Genomic DNA, 25,110 nt, shown 5'->3' with positions numbered 1-25,110 from the left:
TTTTTTAAATTAAAGTTAAAAAATAATTCTGGATAGTAACGGGTGCACACCAAATAGTAACTGATGTGCACTAGTTACTAACCAGAATTTTTTTTGCAGACTATGTATTTAAGAACAAAAAAAAATAAAACACCTTTTCACTTCAAATTTTTTTAATTCGAACGCATCTTTAGGGGCTCCGTACCAAGGCAATAAGCAGCAGAAAAAAAATAAATAAATAAAAACGAAAACAATTTTTGGTCATTCTTTTTTGGGGGGGTAGGTAAAGGGTTAAGGTGCTGTTTATACTACACAGCAATCATCCATCACATCAATCGTATCCAAGATTCCGTGTTCGAGTTCATGATTTAACGTAAAAGTAACAAGCAGAAGTAAACGCGGAGCATTTTACACTGACATTTTTGAAGAACACACAAACATGGCTGACCTTCAACATGTCGTCACCCGACCAACCCCGACTTCACTTAAAGCAACCGTTTGGAAGCATTTTGGTTTTCATGGCGTCAAGGGTCGATTGGATTACAGTCACATGGTGTGTAAGTTATGATGCACCAAAGTTAATTATGTAGGGAACACAGCAAATTCACAAAATCACAATGTGCAGTTAGCTAGACATTATTTATTAAGGAGCGCTTCATTATTAAACTGATCTTATTTAAGGTTGTTGAGTTCAGGTAATTTTTTTAAAATACTTTTGATTATCAAAAGAAATATTTTTCATGTCATAATTTTTCTGTTAAAAGTGAAACGAGTATATTGATCTTGTCTTTACTTAAAAATAGACTTTGGTGGTGAAAAGTTAGTCATATTGGTGTAGTGTCTTATAGTAAAGAGAAACATAAAAAAATGCAGATCTGGGATTTATTGAAGATTGTTTCATAATCAAATCATTTCATAACCTAATTGTTGGATCCTGAGTTGTAATCAGATCGAATGTAGAGTCCCACCTCTAGCCCTTACCCCACACTTTAGCTGTTAATAATTAGCGTGTGCTAACCCTTTGCATGAACGGGGTGTGCACGTAATAAGTTAGTGCCCGTAGGACGCCTGCAGGATGCCCACAAACTACACTCCGACTAATATCCTCATTTGTAACTGTCATCGTATCGGTTGAACAGCATCGACTGCAGTGTGCAGATAGAGTCGATGACTCAGCTATGACTCACAGCGACTCAGACCAATCGCTGGTGACGGTTTGCAGACATTTGCAACATGGTGGTAACCGTATCAGGGAGCGACGGGGAAGACGGTGGCCGACTTTCGCGAGGGCTGGAGGTAATGCATTTCCAACGGGGGACCTCATGGCTCGCTTTGGTTAATGTTTTTTCAGTTGTGTTTCCTTGCTGAATTGTTTTTAGTACGTTGGAAAAATAAAATCAGAAAATGTTTGGATTTGCCCAACCTCCACCTGTAGACAGCCCGTATCCACCTGTATGGGCAGATCTGATTAAAGCTTTAAGCTGTTAGACGTTGGCAGAGAAGACTGAAAATATTTCAATGATTCAACACTTAAATTCAGCATTAATGCCCCACAAAAACCTGATTTGTGGCTATTTAAAAGGAGTTAAAAAAAAGAACTTTTTGTGTTGTGTTTTCATTAGCATTTGCTTGCATTAACTTCCATTTGGCATCCTTTCTCTGAGCACTGGAGGATCAGAAGAGGACATCTGCTGTGTGTTGAGTGAGAGAGAAGGGCCATTTGAGTGATCTCGCTGAGGACCTTGATTGATGTCGCACGCAGCGGAAAGTCCCAGCGGCCCCATTAGCAGCTACAGTCTGCATTACTGTCACAGCCGTCAGCCACAACGCCGGATTGTTCTGTCGCTGCAGCCATCAGTAACCTGCCCTGTCCATGAAACGACACAAATGAATTGAACGCCGAGCTCCCTAAATGAAGAGCGGCTGAAACCAGAGCCTCGCCGTGCCTTAATGCAGCCCCCAGCTCTTGTGAAATGACTCCTATTTCCAGCAGTGAACATTTGGCATTCATCAAAACCGATATCGCCTTTCATGCTCATTGTTTCCTCTGTGGGCTGGTTTTACTACTAATTATTCCCCCGAGGTTAATAAAAGATGAATTCTGGCAGATTACGTAAACATATTTACATGATAACACAACACAATAAGGGTTTTATTTTGACTCAGGATTTCATTACTTCCTCGTTCTCTTGGGTGAAAAATGATATTGTGCTTTTTTTTTTCCACAGGTGCAACATGGATGAGATATGAATCACCAGAAAAAGCGCCTCTTCAAAGGTCACTCTAATATATGCTGTCCTTATTCTGGAAAGGCTCTGCAGAGTCATTTCTCATAGCAGGAGTGAATCATCCCCCCCCAAAGAGCCTAGAGGACAATGTCACCTGTCACGGCCCCCCTCAACCCCAATCAAACACTTCATGAAAACCTGATGCTCTACATGACAGGATTTTTAGCACTTACTGTAAAAAGGCTTACAGTGCAGCAGAGTTTTAAGGTCTCTCAGTCCCCGAACAATTAGCTTCATGCACGACAACAGTACTCGGATGTGTTTGTATAAAAACCATTTACCCTTTCAATCCTATTACCCTGATCCCCCCGCCGCGTCCCAAAGGCTCCCAATCTGTTGCAATCTCACAATGGAGCTGTTGAAAGCCGAGTGGGATTTCTGTTGATATAGTTATGATAAATATGAACCGAGGCAAACAAGCGTGGATATTTAGAATTCCTCACTAATTGTATTAAGGCGTGACGGGCTGTCCCCCCGTGTTCTGACGGAACAGCTCCTGTTATTTATAATCAATGAAGGAGGGTTGAATGTACACAAACCATCAAACTAAAAATGTCTTGGGAAAAACCTAAGAAACGACGCATGTTTGCACGCCGTCTCTGAAATCTTTAAAGAATTTTATCGGTGGGATTCTGCTCTAGAATCAACTTTAAAACAGTGGGAATATGTTTTCTACAAGGAGGTTGATGATAATTTAAACTCCACAGGATTTCAGTTGGAAGCACAAAGAACCACTGAAGGCAAGTCTGGTGCATTCCTTAAATTAAACCAACAGTTCAATCCTTAGTGCTCACTCTAATTTGCTAGAGGTCATTTAAAGTGAATTAGAAAAAAAAAAAACATTTTTTCGCTTTCTAATCCTTGCAACTATTTAACTTTTTTTTTTAAATGATCAGCAGGAGAAACTTTCGGTTGTTGCAGATGAAAATGGCGGTTCTTCTACACAACATTAGAACTAACATATTTTCTGTACTATAGGGCATAAAGGATAATGAATTAATGAATAGTCTACGTTTGAACTTATATCATTTATTAGGCGCACAAAACAATAAGGCACATTAAGCAAAAACAAGAAAAAAGAGTTTGAGACATGTCTATCAGTCAGCCAGACCTTTATACCTGCATTCACAGTACTTTTAGTACTCGTTTGCAACATGCTACATGTTGGCTAATTCGAAATACATGCGACTCTCAACCTTGTTAGCAATATGAAAAAAGTCGACTAACACCGCTAAAAAAACTTTTATTGAAATACGGTAACTGTCAAACTTGCTAGAAACATGTGAAAACAGACTAATACCACTAAAACAAACGTTTATGAGACTACGCTAACTCCCAACCTTGTTAGCAACTCGTGAAAATAGTCTCATACTGCTAAAACAGAATGTTTATTGGACTATGCTAAATCCCAACGTTAGAGAGACATTAAAATAGCCTAATACAGCTAAAGCAAATGTTTGTAAGACTACGCTAACTCCCAACCTTATTAGCAACACGAAAAAACAGATTAATACAGCTAAAACTAACATTTAATGGACTACGCTAACTCCCAACCTTGTTAATAACTCGTGAAAATAGCCTTATACTGCTAAAACAGAACATTTATTAGACTACGCTAAATCCCAACCTTGTTAGCAACACAATAAAATAGCCTAATACAGCTAAAGCAAATGTTTGTAAGACTACGCTAACTCCCAACCTTGCTAGCAAAAAAAAAAAATCCAGACTAATACCGCTAAAACAAACGTTTATGAGACTAAGCTAACTCCCAACCTTATTAACACGAAAAAACAGATTCATACAGCTAAAACAAACGTTCATCGGACTACGCTAACTCCCAACCTTCTTAGCAACACAATAAAATAGCCTAATACAGCTAAAGCAAATGTTTGTAAGACTACGCCAACTCCTAGCCTTGTTTACAACGTGTAAAAACAGACTCAAACGAGCGTTTATGAGAGTACACATCAGCAGGTCGGCCAATGATCAAAGGATCGGCGGTTCGATCATCACTCCTGCCAGCCAACCGTTGTTGTGTCCTTGGGCAAGGCACTTAACCCTCCTGGCCTCCAGGGCGGCTCCACTGGTGTGTGAATGCGTATGTCCCGGTGATGGTCAGAGGGGCCATAGGCGGGTACAGGCAGCCACGCCTCTGTCACTCCGCCCCAGGGCAGCAGTGGTTACATCATTAGCTTACCATCACTAAGTATGAATGAGGTGTGAATGAATAATGGATACACAATGTAAGTGCAGATAAATCCATGTTAGCAACACGTAAAACGGCTTATACAGCTAAAACAAATGTTTGAGACTACGCTTACTCCAAACCTTGTTAGTGACACATAAAAAAAAAAAACATCCGACATCGCTACACGTTAGCATATTGACAATACTTGTAATTCTTGTTTGCAACACATAAAAACACAGACTGACATTTTTGCCAAATACAAATTCATTCACTACCCCTACGTTTATCCCTACAAGCAGAGACATATGGGAAAACAGTGTCTTCAAATCCAGACGTTACCATCACTCGACGATGTCATGAATAGTTGCCAGTCATCTACGTTAGCGCTTAGCTGTCACTCTGAAAATGTGTAAAATCCTTGATTTTATCACTTTAAAGGTGAAGGAATTAGTCACTACGGCTCCACCTTAAAAATCAAGTTCAGACTCCAACTACCTGAGCAATAGGGAGGAGCCGTACGGGCACAGAATAAATTCAGATTTGGCCTTTGACAGAGAACCGTGTATCTCTGAAAATCACTTCCACAACTAGAATTAATCTATTTATAAGGTGCTCCGTATTATGAAGCGTATTATTGTTTTTTTTGTTATTTTTTGTTATTAAAATAGTGGCTAAGTGAATATATAAACTGCCTAACAAGAAGCTGAATCTACTGTCATCTTTGCGGTAACCCAACTGTGAAGTTGGTGTTTTTAAGATCTTAGAACCTTTTTTTTTTTTCAGGTCTAATTAATACTAAGAACTACAGTCTTTCTATTGTTGAAATCAATCATTTTCCTGAACCAAGTTTCTGCTTGAGGTGATGCAACAGTCTGAGGCACTAAATTTAGGCCGCATGGTTTTGAAGAAGCTAAGGAGAATCAAGATTACGTAATCATGTAACCGTTAGCTTGTCTGAGGCGACAGACAGTAGCTATTTTTAGCCAGTTATTAATGTGACATAACCGTGTTTAAGATTACCTCCTTCTCCTGGATATAGTCTCTCTTTATACTTTAATATATCATATAAAAACAGTAGTTATATTCTGGCTTTTTTTTTTAAATAAAATGTCTTTAAAGTAGAAAATGTGGCTGATTGTTGTAGTGAAACAAACCCAGAATCTTTTTGATCATGCATTCTCAGTTTTAGCAGCCATGACTATGAAGACGTTTTTAGTAGGGATGTTAAAGATATTAGATACGTATAGAAACATCGATTGGGCAGTGGGAGTAACAGCAGTATCGGTTAGGGATGTAAAAAATAGATACCTATTGAAAATCGATCAAGCAACTGCAATATCACTTGAAAACCACAGATATGAAGAAGATTATGTTGGTTAGAAGGTATTACATTAATCGAGTAGTTATTAAATAGTCTTGATATAAAACAAAAAGACGTCCAATCATAAGATTGATTCTTCAAAGTCAATACTTTAATACATTTCTCTCTCAAATGGCATGCATTATCATTAATAGCTTTAAATGTCATATGAATAAGAAATATATAGATTTGAGTGTTTTCGGTAAAAGAATCAGGCTGTATCGTATCGTCAAAAAGTTAGTTGATTTGTGGACGATGTATCGAGATCCATATCGAAGTGTGTGAGTGAGAAAAGTACAAACCTCTAGTTTTCAGCTAATTTTTGCAGAGTCATGATGCTTAATCTCCATGAAAAATGCCATAAAGGCAACTTTTAGCGAGGAGCCAGCGGCACCACAAATCCACTTGGGCGGATGACCGGCGCTCACTCTCCCAACCTCTGGCAGACAATGAGGAGAAAGCAGCAGCAGCAATAGTGCTGGACGTAATGAGAATGGATCGCAGCCCCGGCTGCACCGTCTCAGCCTCATTGATCACGCAGCTGTGAAGAGTGATGGACTCGCTTGTGGGGGGAAGAGCAGCGATCCATCCGATCCATTCTTATTTGACTCTGTATCGATAACGTATCCCCCTATTGTGTTGTGTAGGCACAATATAGCAGTGTAAACTCCGACGGATAAAGTGTGGCATAATTGAAGACGTTTCCGGATGGATCTGTGGATTTGTCGATTAGTGGACGCTCTCGGAAATGAGTTATTTGATTAAATCGCAACATTTCATTAAGACGCAGATCCCAACTAAGATTTCCGATCATTCTAAAAAGTTGAAGACGATCAGAGGAACCCCGTCAACCGAAATGATTCCCCTTCCCTCCACCCCATGCCTCATAAATGTCATCCCGTCTGTGTAAGCATTAATCTCCGCGAAGCTGACTCTCCAGAACAAACCCGTCTTGTTGAACTGCTCCCCTGCTGAACAGTAGAAGCTTGGCAGAGCTGAAGGAAACAGAGGATTGAGGAGGGGTGGGGGGGGGTCCATCTTTTTCTTCTTTTTTTTTCTTTAGAGAGGGGTGCAGCCTCAGCAACAGTGGGAAAAATATCGGCGGCATTCTGGAATGAAGCTGAGCCTGCCATCACTATCAATGAGAGGAAGAGGCCTGTCGCGGCGCACAAAGACGGATAAGAAAGCAACACATGAGGAAAGTGGGAGACGAGGAAAAAAAAAAAGAAAAGCTTTCCAATTAGAAAATGCAACAACAGAACAAGGAGATCACAGATGATACAGCAAATTGAAAGAGATGGAGAAGATAGCGCGCTGCACGCGGAGGCAGACAAAGAGGAAGCACAAGCCAGCATAGAGAAATTAATTAATAAGATGAATGAGGTGAAGTGCCACAATGGGAATAAACAATACAAGAATGAATCACTCGGAAATGGAGTTAAATGTTGCTGCCACTCAGAGCCTGCATGTGGCTCCACGTGATAAGAAGCCACTTTGTCACCCTCCACTCTCGCACCCCAGTCCTCCCGTCTTCAACCATCTGTGCCGCACAAATACACCAAGCTGCCCATCAACAGTTCCAGCTTTGTGACATCAATCGGGAGTCTGGTTCTCAGTAACCATGATACACCCCTCCGTCACCGCCTCCAGGAGAAGTGACATCATCCGCTGGAGGGTCTCAGACTGAGCCGGGACTCCGACCACGCCGGCCTAATGGTTATTGTGTGAGAAATGGATCCAAATTCCCCCCGTTGTGCTGGGAACAGCTGCGGGTGTTTAACTTCAGCCGGTGTGCCGCTAAGCAGGGCGCAAGCCGGGAATGACAGACGTCTGACAAAGAGGAGAAACCCACGGATCCAATCCCACTTTGATCTATAACAAAGTTTCTCTACAGCTCTCGTCTACTTTTAAACTGTGGAGGCTCCGTTTGTTTTATAGAAACCATTTAAAGACACAAAGTCCAGCCTCAAAGCCCCAAAAGTTACATACGGATTTAGATTGTTTTGTCCCTAAAATGGAAAACTTACTGTTGCTTCTGCATGTTGAGCAAACAAACTGACGGGATGTGTATAAAGAGTGGATGTAAACAATATGTTGGTTTATGGACAACCGTCCTGAAACTTAAAGCTTTTAAGCAAACAGTTTGGAGCTCATGGTGAGCAGGCAGGCATGTAGGAAATGGATTTTTAGTAATGTATACGATGCTGAAAAGCAATCTTGCCATTCACGAAATAAACATATATAAAGTGAAAAGTAAATTTTAAAAAAATATTTAAAAAAATAAATATAATCAATATTGATATCTATTTAAGTCCCACTCCGATCATCTTTTGATCCATTTACAAAGTGTTCCCAGTGCTTTGTTCATTCATGATTATGCCACTTTTAGACAAAATCTAAAAAAACTATCATTTTTAGGACATATTTTCAGCACAGGAGTTTCAACAGAAGTTTATTATAACTTTCCTTCTGAACTATAAGGTGAGAACGATGAGTAAGCCTGCCCCCACTTCCCATCATCCCTTTGATAACGCACTCTCCTGTTAGCTTACAGCTCCTCACATCCTCAACTTAACATTACCGGTGCAATTAAAAAGATCAGATCAGACAAGGAAAATAAAGTAAAACTTAAAAAGATTTGTTTTTGAATATTCAAATTTAAATTTGTACTTTGTCTTTCAGAGTAAATTATGTCCATATAAATGATCATATAATACCTTTGGAACCCTAAAGGACAAATTATTTATGAAATATGAGTTTTTTTTCTTTCCAGAAGTAAGATGCCTCGATCTCTGAGGCTCCGCCTTTTGCTTCTTGTGCCCATTTCATGACCTCATCCTAAAGCCAGCCTCGGCATCGTGTCTGTATTTCGCTCTCGAAAAACAAACATCTGAATTTTTGCAAAGATGGATGTCCAAACTGCATATCTGCCTTTTACTGGTTTTAGCCACGGCTATGTTCGGGGCTAGTGCCTGAGCTAGCTGAGCGACGAAGCTAGCGGCCGAGCATTACTAGCTGAGCGGCCAAGTTAGCAGCTGAGCACCACTAGCTAAGTTGGAAAGCTAGCGACTGAGCATTGTTAGCCTAGCGGCAAAAGGGAGCACTTGAGAACCGCTAGCTGAGCGGCAAAACTAGCGGCTGAGCACCACTAGCTGAGCGGCAAAGCTAGCCGCTGTGCGGCAAAGCTAGCAGCTGAATACCACTAGATGAGCAACAAAGCTAGTGGCTCAGCAACACTAGCTGAGCGGCAAAGCTAGCAACTGAATAATACTAGCTGAGCGGCAAAACTAGCAGGTGAGCAGAAAAGCTGGCGCAAAGGTAGCGGCTGAGCATCACTAGCTGAGCAGCAAAACTGGCGGCAAAGCTAGCAGCTGAACGCCACTAGCTGAGCGACAGAGCCAGCGGCTGAGCACCGCTAGCTGAGAGGAAAGTGTGTGTTTGTGATAGCCTGGGGGGGGCGGTTTTGTCAGCGCAGACTCTTCTTGAAAGGGGCTGTTCTCACTTTGTGACATCAGCTCATGAGAACCCGCTCGTTTTTGTGGGTTAGGAGGGGCTGGTGCTCGGAGTGCAGGTTTTAGGAGGAATACTCAAAAATGTGTGAAGGGAGTAAAACACCTCTTTGGAATTGTTTATAGTGAGAAATGAACATTATAATGAACTTAGAAGTTAAAAAAAAGTTGATTTTGCATGATACAGGCCCTTTAAGAGCTACTCAGTTTAACAAAAAAAGTATTAATTGGCTAAACTATTCTCTATTAATTTTATCATAATGTGTATTTTGTGGAAATAAAAAAAAAAATGTGAAAAAAATATAAATAACTATCCTTAAGTTTCTATAGACTTCTAAGTGTATAAAATTACAAAATAAAACACTAAATATTAATATGCTGTGCTTGTGGCACTTAAATACATTTCAGAAAAATGGTTTTAAAGGTGAGAGAAGTGTGCAGTTGGAGCCCCACTGCTGTCTCAGGTTTTTGATTCTATGGTCTCCTTTCCGTGTGGAGCTCCAGCTGTCCATGAGGGAACCAGAGACGGCAGCAGGCAGTCACATTAAGCAGTTCGAATGACAGTTCTCTGTCAGTTGTCCAGTCTAATGAATTGTTTCATTGTCTCCGCAGCACCAAAGACATCCGTTTAATCCTTTTTAAATCAGTTACCACAGGAAAAAAAAAGTATGATAAGGTTGTCAATGTGAAATCCTGCAGTAAATTGTACATTTTTTTCTCCATAAAGTGTTGGATTCCAGAGCAAACTCAATACCAGGTGAAGTGTTGCTGCACTGCCTGCTATAACGGTCCTTCCTGAGCCTGGGCAGGTATCCAAACAGCCTCCACAGGCTTTGATGAAGTGTCCTGTCATGATGTCAGCCTCCATTGGTCTTCAGCTCACCTGGGAGCTCCCTTTGCTTCTAACAACTCCACCCTAAGAGTCAAAAAAAAAAAAAAAGAACTGGCTTCCACATTAAAATTCTCACTCTTTTATCGCAAAGGAAAAACACCGACAATAAAAACTCAGACACGGATTCCTGCTTTTCTCCTTCACCTCCTCCTCCTCCTCCTGTGCTTGCTTGTTGGCTGTCAGCAGGTTAAAAAATGGCTCGGCACAAGCAGAGGAGAAACAATTACTCATGGCGCAGGCTGTATAGACGTTGGGAGCTCTGTCCTCCTCTGTGATCTCCGGGCCATGTGTTTCTAATTAAACGGTGCGCTGGAAGAATTATCAAAGCTTGGGATTGCATAATGAGCGCCGGCACAAATCTGCAGCGACACTCCTCGTGTCTCCAGAGGTGAGTTGAAATGGAAACGTGCCAAATAGCATCTAACAGATGCAATCTGGGTTTGACAGATGACTCAATACTTACATCTTGGGCTATTTTCACCTCTGCTGGGACCAAACTGTTTATTTTCAAAAGTGTCTTTTAATTGTGTGAATGCTTTACAGAATTCACACAAAAGTGATTCTCCTTCACCTTCCCATGGCACGGAAAAACTCAATTCTATTTCAGCAATCTTGATATCAAAACGTTCAGCTCATTCAGCGCTTTACTGCTTGTACTTTTAGTATTCGTAAACTTGATATCAAGCAAATGTGCCCCAGAGGAAATGAATAAGAAATTGCTCAAAGCTTTAAATACTTTGTGCCCGTGGAAACGTGAATTTCTGCAGTTTCAGCGAGAGACATGATTCAAACTTTAAAATATTCAGTAACTACTAGGTTTTTTAGGGTTATTGGAGTGTAGCTTTTAATTTAGAAACATGCGGTTTTAGACTAATTTAGACATGTTTCCAGTTTTTTTAGGATTATTTGGAGTTCAGCTAAAATTGTATCAATATGTTAAAATATTGGTGAAATTACAGGTTTTTTTGGGGGAGGAGGTTAGGATAATTGGAAGTTTCACTAATATTTTATTATTATGCCAGCTGTTTTGGCAAAATTTGACACTTTTTTTCTGTTTTTTTTTATTTCAGGATCATTTGAATTTTAGCTAATGATTTAGCATTTTTGCTAGCTGTTTTAGCAAAATTAGACTTTTTCCATTTTTTAGGATAATTTGGAGTTCCGCTAATATTTTACCATTATGCTAGCTGTTTTGGCATAATTAGATTTTTTTCAGGATATTTTTAAGTTTATTTTTTTTGTATTACACTCCTTGTTTTTGGCGAAATCGGACAGTTTTTCAGGTTTTATTTAGGATAATTTTGAGTTTAGCTAATGTTTTTAGCATTATGCTACTTGTTTTGGCAAAATCACACATTTTTTCAGTTTTCTTTTTTGGATAATTTTCAGTTTAGCTAATATTTTAGCATTATGCTAGCTTTTTTGGCATAATTTTTTGGAATATTTTGAGTTAAGGTAATTTTTTAGCATTATGCTATTTTTATTTTGGTGAAATCAGACATTTTTTCAGTTTTTTAGGATAATTTGGGGTTTAGCTAATATTTTAGTATTATGCTAGCTGTTTAGGCAAAATTGGGCTTTTTTACATTATAACCTTTTTAGGATAATTTGTTGTTTTACTAATGTTTTATCATTATGCTAGCTGCTTTAGCTTAATTAGACTTTCTTCTGTTTTTTCAGGATATTTTAAGTACAACTAATATTTTTAGCATTATTCTACTTGTTTTGACAAAATCAGACATTTTTTCAGTTTTTTTTAGGATAATCTGGCGTTTAGCTAATATTTTAGCATTATGCTAGCCGTTTTGTCAAAATCAGACTTTTTTTCAGTTTTTTTTTTAGGATAATCTGGCGTTTAGCTAATATTTTAGCATTATGCTAGCCGTTTTGTCAAAATCAGACTTTTTTTTAAAGTTCTTTAGAGTAATTTGGAATTTAGCTAATATTTTAGCATTGTGCTAGCTGTTTTTGCAAAATTTGAATTTTTTTCCAGTTTTTCTCTGCTAATTTGGCATTTGTCTGGTATTTTAGTAAGCTTTAGACATAAGTATTTTCTTCTATCAGTTTCAGCATCTTCATCCACATTCAGCTAACAGCATTCACACTAGCGTTATCGCAGGTAATGCTCTATATATAGTCTTCTTAAGCATTTGGTTGATTTCTTGAACAGACATTCAGCCCTCAGATGATCTCAAACCCTGCTCTGCATCGCAGTCACACGGCGCCGATTGGCCAGAGACGAGCATGGATGATTTAGCTCGCCAAATGGAGGCATGTTCATCCTCACACAGACAGGCACTTGTGTCCGAGACGTCAACCCAGCTTTGGTAAAACATCGCACACGTCTGCACATGCTTTTCCGAACAAAGAACACGCATCCACACTTGGATTCTGGTCTCCATAGTGACTGTTTTAGCCCAACTTGCATCTGTTTCTGTTTGTTAAAGAGGAGGGAACGCAATTAATCACAAGCGTGTACCCATTTTTATGCCTCGTGAGAGGGCAATATCACATAAATAAACACAGGAAGCAAATCATTTCACTTCCTTGAGGAGATTTCTTATTAAAGATTTTTGTAGTTCCACCTTCTCTTCACACAAAAAGGTTTACACTTCTTGTTTTAGGTTAGGCTTCTAGAAAGAGTCTTACCTGCTTGATGTTGAGCGTGTGGCTCACCGAGTCCATCTGGTGGACGAATATAGAAAGACAGCCTCCCAGTTTGGTTATTTTTATGACTTCAAAGAAGATTTTGAGTTCACTCCTATAAATTGGACTTTCACATGCAGATGGTCTGGAAACAAGGATGCTCAGGTGCACACACACAACTTTAAAACATTTCTAATGAACTAAACCACTCTGAAGACCTTGAGAATCACAAAGGCTTTTTGATTTTGTCTAAAAAACGTCATAATCATAATTAAAAGACCACTGGGAACACTTTTACAAGAGATCAAAATATTATACAATACAGAGGGATTGGCTGTGGCGACTCCCGAAGGCCGAAAGGTGAAACCAAATAGAACCAGGTGAGTAAGTGACCAGGTTTATTGAGCATTTTACATTACACAAAAATTAAGTTGTTGAAAGATGGGATAGGCTCCAGCAACCCTGTGACACGGAAAGCTTTTTTTTTTTTTTTTAAAAAGGACGTTTCTTAAAGTTTGATTTTGATAACATTTGCAATTGAAAACAGATTAAAACAAAGTGCATAAAAGTCATTTTATGACCTAAAATATACTAACTAAAATTGTTGGTGTAAATTTCACGTTTTCTAGTCCATTCCTTAATTTCTGGCAACAGTCATGTAAATCCATCGTACTGTACATCCTACAAAGTTGTTTTGGATTTCACCTTTTTTTTTACTCATTTCTTCTATCAAGGACAGCTTGAAACAGATGGCGGCTCTGTTTCTATATTAAATCAGCTTGTAATAATTATATTTGCAAATACATTCCACAGATGGAACACATCAAACGCCAGGACCAACCGCTGCACCGTTCAAAATCATGTTTGCTGGATAAATTTTGATTTATCGGGACACATCTGAGCCAATTTGGAAATCCACACGCCAGGACTCGGGCGCTTCCGCAGCTGTGCACCTTTCTGTCTGCAGGACAGGAAATGAGGGCTGACGTCTGAAGCAGCCCACAAACAGAGTCTCACTCCCCTCCAACTCCAGACACGGTTTGCTTTTCAACATCCAAGTAAAAGATTCAAAGTTTTCTAAAATAATCGACATGCACACACTTTAAGACAAAAAAAAAGTTAGAAATTATTTTAAAAATATTTTCTTTTTGTCTCAACCTGACAAGTAAAATACAGACTTTTCTAAATCAAACAACACATGAATACAGAAAAAGACCAACAATGACTAAATACATTTTAAAAGTAACAAAGATACACAGATAAAGGAGACTGGAAGCATACAAACAAACATTTTTCAGATTAAGAGCATATTTTTTAACCAGTTGACTGCATTTGAAGTCTAAATCTCACCCAGTAAGTCACCACTGGCCTCTTAAAAAGTTAAGCTAACGTGTTAACTCCTGAAAAAACAAAGCATCTCTACTCTTGAGACCATTGACAGTAAAAGAAAAGTGGACTCAGTGACCCCTTTTCCCCTCACGTTCCAAACAGGAAGTACTCGCTGGCTCCAAAAGCCAAGATCCCACTGATCTTTATTGAAATATAACCATCTATTACTCAGTCATTTTATTTGTAGTAAAAAAACTTTTTAAGTTATAAAAGTTATAAACTGACCAATCAGATGCCTCATTGAAAGCATGTGGTCTCCAACAAGCTCATTCCTGATTGGCGAGAGTGGTTGCCGTAGAAACGTTGACTCATACCGACGAATTGCTATCATCTGGCTCCAACATGGCGACGTCTGCATCACGGAAAAAAAAAATTCTACGGCGACTGAATCAGCCTTGTTTCGCTGGAGTCGGGGAAAGGCCTTTTATATGGGTGACGTCACATCCACTTCATCCAGTTCTCTGTATTCAGTCAATGACTTAGACCGACCAATCACTGCTTAGTGACATCCTCTGGCTCCAACATGGTGACGTCTCAAAAAAATGCAACTGAATTGACTTTGTTTCGCTGAATCCAGAAATAAGGCATTTTATGTGGGTGACATCAAACCCACTCTGTCCAGTTCTCTGTATATAGTCAATTACTTGGACTGACTCAGAACAAAATTAGTGACACTGTCTAGCTCCAACATGGCAATATCTCAAACAGCAACTGAATTGACCTTATTTGGTTACAGCCGGAAGTAAACAATTTTCTATGAGTGACTTCACACCCACTTCCTCTAGTTCTCTATATACAGTCAATTACTAAGACCAACTCAAACCAATCGCTGATTAGGGACGTCTAGCTCCAACATGGCGATGTCTCGAAAAAATGGCGACTATAAATTGACTTAATTTGGTTAGAGCCGGAGTAAGGCATTTTCTATAGGTGATGTCACACCCACTCCATCCAGTTCTCTATATACAGTCAATGACTCAGACCAATCACTGATTATTGACGTCACCTGGCTCTAACATGGAGGTACCTCAAAAAACAGCGACTGAATTGATCTCACTTGGTTAGAACTAGAGTTAAACAATTTTCTATGAGTGATGTCACAATCACTCTTTCCAATTTTCCATATATACTGTAAATTACGACTCAATGATTGATTAGTGACGTCTAGCTCCAAAATGTCGATGTCTCCAGAAAAATGGCCATTACATTGACTTCATCTGGTTAAGGCAGGAAGTAAACAATGTTCTATGAGTGACATCACAATCACACTGTCCAGTTCTCAATATATAGCCAATGACTCAGACAGACCGAGAAAAATACGTGGTCTAGCTCTAACATGGCGATATCTCGAAAAGTGTGAAGTGAATCAACTTCATTGTGTTGGAGCAGCAAATAAACAATTTTCTCTGAGTGAAGTCACTCTCACACTGTCCAGTTCTCTGTCACAGTCAATGGCTGAGACCACATTTGTTTAACTTTGATTCACACAAGTTCATACAAAGCCTGCAAATTTCTTCAAAAGTGGCATAAACGGGACAAAATACTTTAGTTTTTATTATTGGTTTTGTGTTTTTTTTCGTTAAAAAACATACTTCACTTCACTTTTAATTAAAAATATTGTTCCTTTCCTTTACATACTTATGGAGGTTTGTAAGTCCTTTTGTGTATGTTTACATCTATAAATGTCATTGGAAATCTTGTGATTCTGAGCTCAAATTACTGAGAACCGACGATGATTTGCTCCCATGCTCTCCGTGATGCCAACAATCTCACAGGAATGAGCGTTCTTTCCTCTCACGGTCTTCAGTTTCTGTGCAACCCCTTTTTCCTTTGCCTCGAAAGAAAAACACATTTCCTCCTCCAAGTATCATAACTACTTCCTCTTCCCTCCATTCGTCTTCGGATCATAAACAAACACAGGTTGACAGACTAATCTGTTTACAAAAAATCATTTGGTCTCCCAGATCGCAAGTAGAGTTCAAACTGTTTTCTGTTTCTGGAAAACTATCCGTCTTGAACTGGAATGATAGATCGTATTGATATATGGAGGTAGCATAAACAATTGGCATACGTGCGTCACGATTCTAGATAGACAACCACAAATATTTTAAGGTACGTAGAAAGAATAGCACAGTCTTCACCGATACCTTAGCCGGATTTGTTTTTGAGACAAAGCATAGCCCGGCCATATGTTTCAGAGACAGCCAGCCTGTTTAAGTTTAAACAGAAACACATCAATTACAGCTCACAGACACTATCAATAAAGGCCTTAGGGGCCACGTTCAAACCCAGCATCCTTTACAAACCTAAAGCATGAAGTTCCACCACTTTTCTGGCTCGCTTTACCACATAAGCAACACAACATCCATCATTTGGAGCCACTATTTCCACAGACATTTCTCTTTACTTGTGATGGGAAACAAGCGCATAGCAATGTAAGCAAATTTCATCTCCAACCACAAATTAAAACGATCTATTCAGAGAATGGTTAAAAACACTGAAGCACAAACCTGCAAGTTTATTTAACTGTCAGGATTATATCATGAAGCTGATAATGCTCGAATACACAACACGAGTCCAGCAAATTCCTGCTGTATCACCGCTTCACGAGACACCGCGGTATCTCTGCTTAAGGCTCAGCGTGTCACAACGTAGCTGTGAAAGCCCCACAGCCACCCGGACATCTGGTCCGTATCAGTCCACCGCCTCATCAACACCATCCTCATCATCATCAGCAGACACAAGGCTCTGCAAAGTCGTCTTGACACACTTTCCAAACTTATTCTCCCATGGATGGAGACCCTCCCACACGCACATACCCACCAAACCACAGCTACATCAACTGTGGGGTTACTGGGAACTAAGAGGCAAACAGTGTGGGATGTGAATACACAACGATTTAAAACACAATCTGGGTTCAATTTAATCCAGTTCACACATCAGAACTACGTGTGAATGAGATTAGATTGAATTTTCAAGATGTCCTAAACGGCAAATTCATCTTCTGTTAATCTAGAAATAATTTAAAGCACATGGAACCTTTCTAAATCCAACATCTTGATATTCTCAGATGAACATGTAGAAGTCAACGTAAATACTCCAAAAGTAGCTCCTGTCTTTGCTGTCTCCAAACCCCATTCCCCTGTGACTGAAAACCATTTTCTGACGCTGAAAACAACCAGCACCGACTTGGCTGCTTTCCTAAATCTTGACGTCCAGCTATGAAGTTATGTGACACCTTCTTTCTTTTTATGTCGACAGAGAAATGTCAAACACACTTAGTGAGTTGCAGGGCAAAAAGATGAAAAAAAGTTTTGACTCTGCATGGTAGGTAGTACGCGATTTTTCTGTTAGCAGACAGTCCTTGACGACCTTTCAAACAGATTTTATTTTGGGAGATTTCTAACTAATCAGATAATCAAGCAGTAGGACAATCAAAAAAGTAAACAAGAAGACATTTCAGACACTCCAATCATCTTTTGATCCATTTTCAAAGTGTGGTGTTTTAATTATGATTGATGTTTTACACAAAATTGAATAAAAAAATGTCGTTTTCTAGGACATAGTTTCTGCAGAGAGACAGTAGTGAGGTAAAAATTCGCCTTAGAGTTGTGGGCGGGACTGTTTGCACAGAGTCCCCATTTCCCATCATCCCTTTGCTTACTCCCGCTTGCTTAAAGCCCCTCACATCCCCAACCAAGTATTAAAGGTGCAACAAAAATGGCGAGCAATATCGTTACAGTTTGATGCCGACTCAGACAAGGAATGGATCGATAGGTTTACAAGAGAATGTAGCAGAATGGAGTACATTTCTACATCTCAAATAAGCTCTTTTTCCTCTTGATTCACGAAACATTCAGAAATACAATTTTAAGGTTTATAAAGTAATAATGATTGTTATTTTTGTCCCACCTGTATTGTGAGGGGCTAACAGGAGGGAACGTAAACAAAGGGATGATGGGAAATGAGTGCAGGCTTACTCCGCACCAATAGTCCCACCCCCAATTCTAAGGCAATTTTTAATGAACTTTTTCTTTAGTTTATACAGGAGCATTAATCAAAGAAAAGATGTTTTGTTTGAAACTTTACAAGCTACAGTCCCCAAGACATATAAAGGAAGAGTTAGCAATTAAAACATTACAATGTAATTACATAAAAGTTTCAATTATTTTAAAATAAGAAAATAAGAGAAATTGATGAAAAAGAAAAAAACTGAAAACTTTTTGGTAACGCTTCCTTCTACAGTACAGTAATTACTAGGTATCTACATGGTACCTACTGATATTTACATGGTACTTACATAGGTATCATAAGTGTATGGCCGCCACGCAGGAGACCTGGGTTCGATCCCCGGTTGTCCGTTGATCTCCAAGACCCTTGACGCTGCTGCCTACCTGGATTCCCCTGTGCCTCTCAAATACAGGAAGGGCATCCGGCGTAAAAACTCTGATGTTTCGCTGCGGTGACCTCTAATGAGATAAGACTCTCATGCTTTACAAGATGATCACTTTAAAAACAGCATCGGTGTGGGTCTTAAATAAAAGTGTGATTATGCTAAAAGCAATATTTATGTCCTCCTTATTGAACCTTTGATGTGTAACCTTTGAATTTACAAGCACACCCGCCATGGTCATCAAATACTACAACATGTGTTCTTTGGAAAGTTCTTTTCTCGTTGCAGGTCCAGTGAAACATTTACCCCACGGCTACAATGTGATGCTTCTGATGCATAGAGGCCTCAACACATGGGGAGCGGCGCAACTCCAGCTGCTCTCAATTGTTCTTCGAGGGTCTATCTTGGCAAAGAGTGTAAACTGCATGCTAATGCGAGCAGCCTTTCTGCTGCATGTCGTTCTATCTCGTCAGTCTCAGAATATGTGTGACATCTGTAGGCGTCCGCCCGGAGAGACAAAAGGGACCGACGGGTTCACTGGAGCCGAAATGCTGGAGAACTTCCAGACCGTTCCAAAACCATTTCTCTTCATTTTCTTATCTAAATGGGTGACAATGATAAATTGCTGTGTACCAACACAAGGTCTCATCAGAGGTGAGCGAGGAAACAAAGACAAAGGAACGCTATGGATACACTTAATATCACTAAAACGACAAACATAAGCAGCAAAGTCATTTCCTTTAAGGAAATGTCTGATTCACAGATACATTTTGTTTGAAAATGTCAAAAAAATGCTTTAATTTTAGCCTTAAGTAAAGTTTTGCTCAATTTAAGTGTTTTTTTTGTTTGTTTTCCATCAGTAAAACCTTAAAAAAATGAGCAAAGAGGTTAACAGAAATGCAATCAAAGCAGGTCTAGTTTGGTCTTTTCGTTTCTCAGCTTTTTTTTATATCCCAATCAAGATATTAAACGATAAATAATGAAAACAACTGTATAGAAGACAGTTAGTGTTCAGTAACAGAAGTCTCTGACGCCCTCTAGTGGTTTATCCTCCAGCTCTGGAATAAAAACATCTTATGGATTCAAATAAATTAAAAAAAAAACATTTTTTAACAGCATATATGATACAAATCAAGTCCAACTGCTAAACTGCAATCAGCTGTGGTTCTTAAATGAAACAATTTCATTAGTTTAATGTCATTTGTCAACATTTTATTTGGTTCGGTTTGTTGTAAATACAGCAGTGTAACATCAACTCATTCATAAAAATGCTTTGTTTATTATATCAGTAAAATACGTTCTAAACATCAATCAATTAATAAATAATATGAGAAGTCTCCCCTGAGAATATAGCATACTCTCGTGAACAAATAAAGCACAAAACATGAAAAAGTATAATATAAATGGCTGTGAAAAAAATTAATTTTTTCTTTTACTTAGATAAATGGTCCCCAATGTTTTTAATGTCAGACAATATTTTCATGGACCGGTCTGTACGAGGCTAAAATGGGCGTCCATTTTTTTTTTTTTTTTTAAGTTTTCAGTTTCCCGTAACGTTTGAGGCTAGAGAATTCAGCCCCGTCCGACTTTTAACGTGTGACGGATAAAAACAAAAAAGAAAAATTGAAAATGATGCAGTATTATTATAGTGTGTTGGAACGACTGTCACCATAAATCCATATTTGGAGTAAAGACTCTTAGTTTTAGCCTCGTAAATAAGGAAATATTTTATTTTGAAGTCGAAAGCTCTTCATTACCTTACTAGCTATTTTCTGCTCAAAGAAACGTTTGGTTTTTGTTAACTTTGCGACCTTGTGGTTCTCAATTTGACGCTTTAAAAAAAGAAGCAGATGGATTTTTGACACACGACCGAGTGACTTGACAAGAACGAATCAGAAGCAGAGGAGAAAATCCAAAAGTTTTCCAAAATAAAAGTTCATTCAAAAGAAGATTACAAATAAAAATGACATTTTTTTTGGTGAAATGGTAATTGTGGATAACAATTTACAGGATTTACGGTGAAAAGAACAAAAATTGAAAGTTCCTGGAATATTGCTTTGTTTAGATTTCTATATTGTGAATTCTTTGAATTCTTGAAAAAGACATAAAAGGAAAGGCTTACATAAACATTATCTTCTGCCCAGCCCCTTTTCAAACATGACTTTAGTGAATTCAGTTTGTGACTTTTGTTTTATAAAAGATGATTGCATTGATTTTTAGTTTTTTCAAAGTCATTTTTTGTAATAGTTGACATTTTTTAAATAAATCAAATGTATATTTTCAAAAGAGTGTAAGTCGTTTTTTTTTTCTCTGTGGCAGCACCAACGGGGGATGGGGACTCCTGACATGGAGGGCGTGTCCCACCTTCACACCGATAGGCTGGGATACATTTCATGTACGCCCTGAAAAGTATGGAGTGATTTTTGTGATATTGCAGAAAAAAGTCGCAGTTTTTAGATCAAAATTTTTTTAAATTGCAAACAAAATGTAAAGTGTTAAGAAAATATATATATAATTTTGAATTTTTGCTTTCTTAAACTTTTTTCTTTGCTTTCAAAAAATATTTTTGCGATTGCAGCACAGACGTTTTTCGAGCGGAGTGCCTCATCTCGCGTTCACGTTATCTTTGATTTTGCATTCCAAAGTTTCATTTTAGGCGTTACGTTTGAGCCTGCTGATTGGTCTATTCTATCCAATCAGATGTTTCTTTTCAGTCTTCTTTTGCTTGGCACAAAAATCCCTCCAAAGCAAAAGAACAGAGCAGATAGAACAGATAGATGGGTGAACAAAGGTGTATTTATGTGTAGTGCACATGAGTTGCCACTAGAGGGAGTCGTATATTAGGAAGTGATTTTGCCCATTTTCTATCATCTGTTCTAAAGCACTGATTCCTTATTGATTTCTCACAAACACTTAAAGCTGTATTATAAAGTGTAATAGATATTGAGTACAAATATAAATCTTTTTTCAGTGTCATTTCAGCAGATTTTAGGCACAATTCGATTATACATCAGCAGCTTTATGACGGAGGCACATTGTGTTTCATGTTGGTGCCTTTACTCAGCTACTTCAACCTATTACATAGAGTTTTGCATTAAAGGCAATTTTACTTAAATGATTTTGCTCACATTAAAGCATGCACTTAAGTCAAGGCAGCTACATTAAAAAGATAACGCTCTCGTTAGCTAATTCAAGCTGACTCTGATAAAAGAAAGACCTGGCTATTCAAGCACCGGCTTAGTTTCTCACTTCTGTGACCCGAATCAACAACTCAGAATTGAAGAAGTCACAGGAGTGTCGGCTTCCTGGTGTTCAGTAAGGGTCGGTCTTGATCCGTCTGTACAAGCAGCAGGTGAACACCATCCCACAGATCTGGAAACAGCAGGCAGGACGTCAGTCACTGCAGAAAGTTGGAATGCTGCTACATGTTTGGCGGGGAAGGGTTAAAGGTGGTACAGCGAGAGTGTTGGAAAGTACAGGCAGCTAGCCGGTTACTATGGGGATGTCAGGAGTTAAGTAGCTTTCAGAGCAGCAACAGAGCATGTGAACAGAGTGGCTTAACAAAAAGGGAATGCGGTGGATTCACATTCATGCATGGATGTACCGTACAAATAAATACAGTGGGACCTCGCTATATTAAAGTTAACCCTTAGTGGTCTACTAAAATGTTCTAATCTTTGTTTTCATTCTATAATACTGGACTTCAACTTCTAAGAGGGTTGAACTTTTAAGAAAAAGTGTGTAATGAGGTGATTTTTACACCTGTAAAACATGTAATTCTACCCTAGTGATTAACAAGAGACCCTTGTGTACAAAAATCTGATTAAAAAAAAAAATTTTGCTTTAGACATTTAAGCAGCACATGTGATGGAAAACAGTCTTCAAATTGAAGATAGTGACTTCTATAGATATTAATACATAAGCGCACCAATGATGTATTAAACAATTTCACCAACTCAAACAAAATGTCAATTTATCAAGTCATAAGTTTAGAGTTTTGTTTTTTTAGCAAAAAGTGAAAATATATTAAAAAAAAAAAATTGATGTTTAAATATGTGCTGATGAATTTTCTACTATAAACTTTTGCTAAACCTGAGAAAACACAGACTGTAATTGGTTTTAGGAGTTTCTATCCATATTTTCTTGAAGACCCACTCCAAAGAAAATCGTATTTTTGGTGTTTTGAACATGTTCTTCTCATGATGGAGGAGATGTATAAAGAAATTAAAGATTAAAACTGCATTTCTGAGTTTTTATTTGACTCCAATTGTAATAAATCTCAAGTAGATGACGAAAATGCTGTTTGAAAAAGCTCTCAGTTGTAAAGTAGAAACTAATATGGGCGAGCCATCAATTTGTTGCAGAAAAAAATCGATTTGGTGATATATATATCGCGATACTTCATGTGCCAATACTTGTATCAATTTAAAATGCTGACATAGCAATATTTAAATAATTATTTATTACACCACGAATTTGCGTGGGTAAAAGCACCTTGTACATGAGATACAGTTGCAGTGCTTAGCGTTGTGATCATTAGATAAAATTAATCTGACCATTACAATTAATTAATATTCAGATAGAGTTTTTTTTTTCTAAGTCATGCGCTAAAAAAAACTAAAACTAAGAAATATTCTGTAAAAAATGGTTCTGGTACAATCTTGGGACATATGTCGATACATATCGTATCGTGAACCGGGGTATTGTGATACATATCGTATCGTGAACCGGGTATCGCGAATCATATCGTATCGTGAACCGGGTATTGTGATACATATCGTATCGTGAACCGGGATATTGTGATACATATCGTATCGTGAACCGGGTATCGCGATACATATCGTATCGTGAACCGGGGTATCGCGACACATATCGTATCGTGAACCGGGTATCGCGATACATAACGTATCGTGAACCGGGGTATTGTGATACATATCGTATCGTGAACCGGGTATCGCGATACATATCGTATCGTGAACCGGGTATCGTGATACATATTGTATCGTGAACCGGGTATTGTGATACATATCGTATCGTGAACCGGGTATTGCGATACATATCGTATCGTGAACCGGGTATTGCGATACATATCGTATCGTGAACCGGGTATCGCGATACATTTCGTATCTTGAACTGGGTATCACAATACATATCGCATCGTGAACCGGGTATTGCGATACATATCGTATCGTGAACCGGGTATTGTGATACATATCGTATCGTGAACCGGGTATTGCGATACATATCGTATCGTGAACCGGGTATCGCGATACATATCGTATCGTGAACCGGGTATTGCGATACATATCGTATCGTGAACCGGGTATTGCGATACACACCCCTAGGACATATAAGCCTCTTTGCTACTGAGCTGTCCGGTCCAGTAAGGAGTGGTACGGTACGGTCCAGTTAAATCTGGTATACGTTCCACTCAGTTAAGCCTCGCTCCCACTGAGCGGTTTGTGTTCACGGCGACTGCTAGGGTGTAACTGCATCACCCTGTAACACACAGTCGCCAAGGATGGCAAGGAGTGTTTGCAGCTCCACAGCAGACCGGGTCTTGTTGTCGTTCGTTGGCTTTTTCATTATAGACTCGTGACCAAAAGAGAACCCAAGAAACCGCAAAAACCTAAATGCTTATTTACAAACGTCAGCTTAAACAAGCACTATATTGGCGCTTTCTAATGTCGTCATCACTTTTTGCCAATCAATGCATGCCCAAATCATTTCGTTCCACTTTTCAATGGATCTTCAACCCACGAGGTACGGGTCGGTACTGTTAAATGGGTCCGTTTTACAATAGGAGCGCTCAAAACACCGGACTGCTCAGTAGAAACGAGCCCATAGATGCATTAACGTCTTTATTTTTCTCGTCTGAGCTGGTATCTGGTTCACAACCGTACGTCCGGATATCTTTGATATCGCTCGCCATTTTTTGCTTTCCTGCTAATATTATCTTGCGGTTGTGAGGAGGATGATGAATGTTTTGCATTGTGTGTGTCCTTCATTACTGTTCGAGATTCAATGTTTAAATGTAAAAGTCATCTTGTTGGAACGTTCTTTTTCTTCACCTTTGTGTTTTTCCTGTCTTGTTTCAGAGCGTATGATCTCTCATCATTTGCAGGTGCTCTTTTTCTAAATGTTCTGACTGACTGGAAGTTTGCAGGAAGTGTTCCCGTCTATATAAGGAAGTGTTGAAAATGGTGTCTCTGATTCCTATGTGACCAAATACATGAATTTGCCCAGCAACAGCAGATTATCTTTGGTTTGCCCAATTTTTAATTACACCCGTAATTACACAGGGGGGCTGTAAGCTAGCAGGAGATCACGTTAAGGGGATGATGGGATATCAGCAGAGGCTGATCGCTACGATTAATCAAAAGATGATCGGAGTTCAATCTTTAAAGGCTCCTCGTTGTACATGAGCGAACCATAAATTGGAGAAAATGTTCAGAAACGGGAGCAG

The 25,110-nt window shown here is 38.9% G+C and overlaps 1 protein-coding gene across 5 annotated transcripts in view; it reads right to left on the bottom strand.

Annotated features, from left to right (window-relative positions):
• The window catches only part of tspan11 (tetraspanin 11), a 96,093-nt gene that overhangs the window by 53,278 nt on the left and 17,705 nt on the right, over window positions 1-25,110 (bottom strand). For 3 of the 5 annotated variants that reach the window (XM_036210330.1, XM_024285067.2, XM_024285076.2), the window contains one exon: window positions 19,842-22,016. The exons of 1 other annotated variant lie outside the window; for it this stretch is intronic. Coding sequence is in view for 2 of the 4 variants with exons in the window: in XM_024285076.2 (XP_024140844.1) it covers window positions 21,957-22,016 (60 nt within the window). In the remaining 2 variants the exon portion in view is untranslated. Of the gene's footprint in view, window positions 1-9,260; window positions 10,241-19,841; window positions 22,017-25,110 lie in introns of those variants that run through there. One more of the 5 variants, XM_024285084.2, reaches the window with a different exon arrangement.

Source organism: Oryzias melastigma, linkage group LG23 (genome assembly GCF_002922805.2).
Source record: "Oryzias melastigma strain HK-1 linkage group LG23, ASM292280v2, whole genome shotgun sequence".
Lineage (NCBI taxonomy): Eukaryota > Metazoa > Chordata > Actinopteri > Beloniformes > Adrianichthyidae > Oryzias > Oryzias melastigma.
Note: the sequence above shows the minus strand (reverse complement) of the source record. Positions and strands in the feature narration are given on the sequence as shown.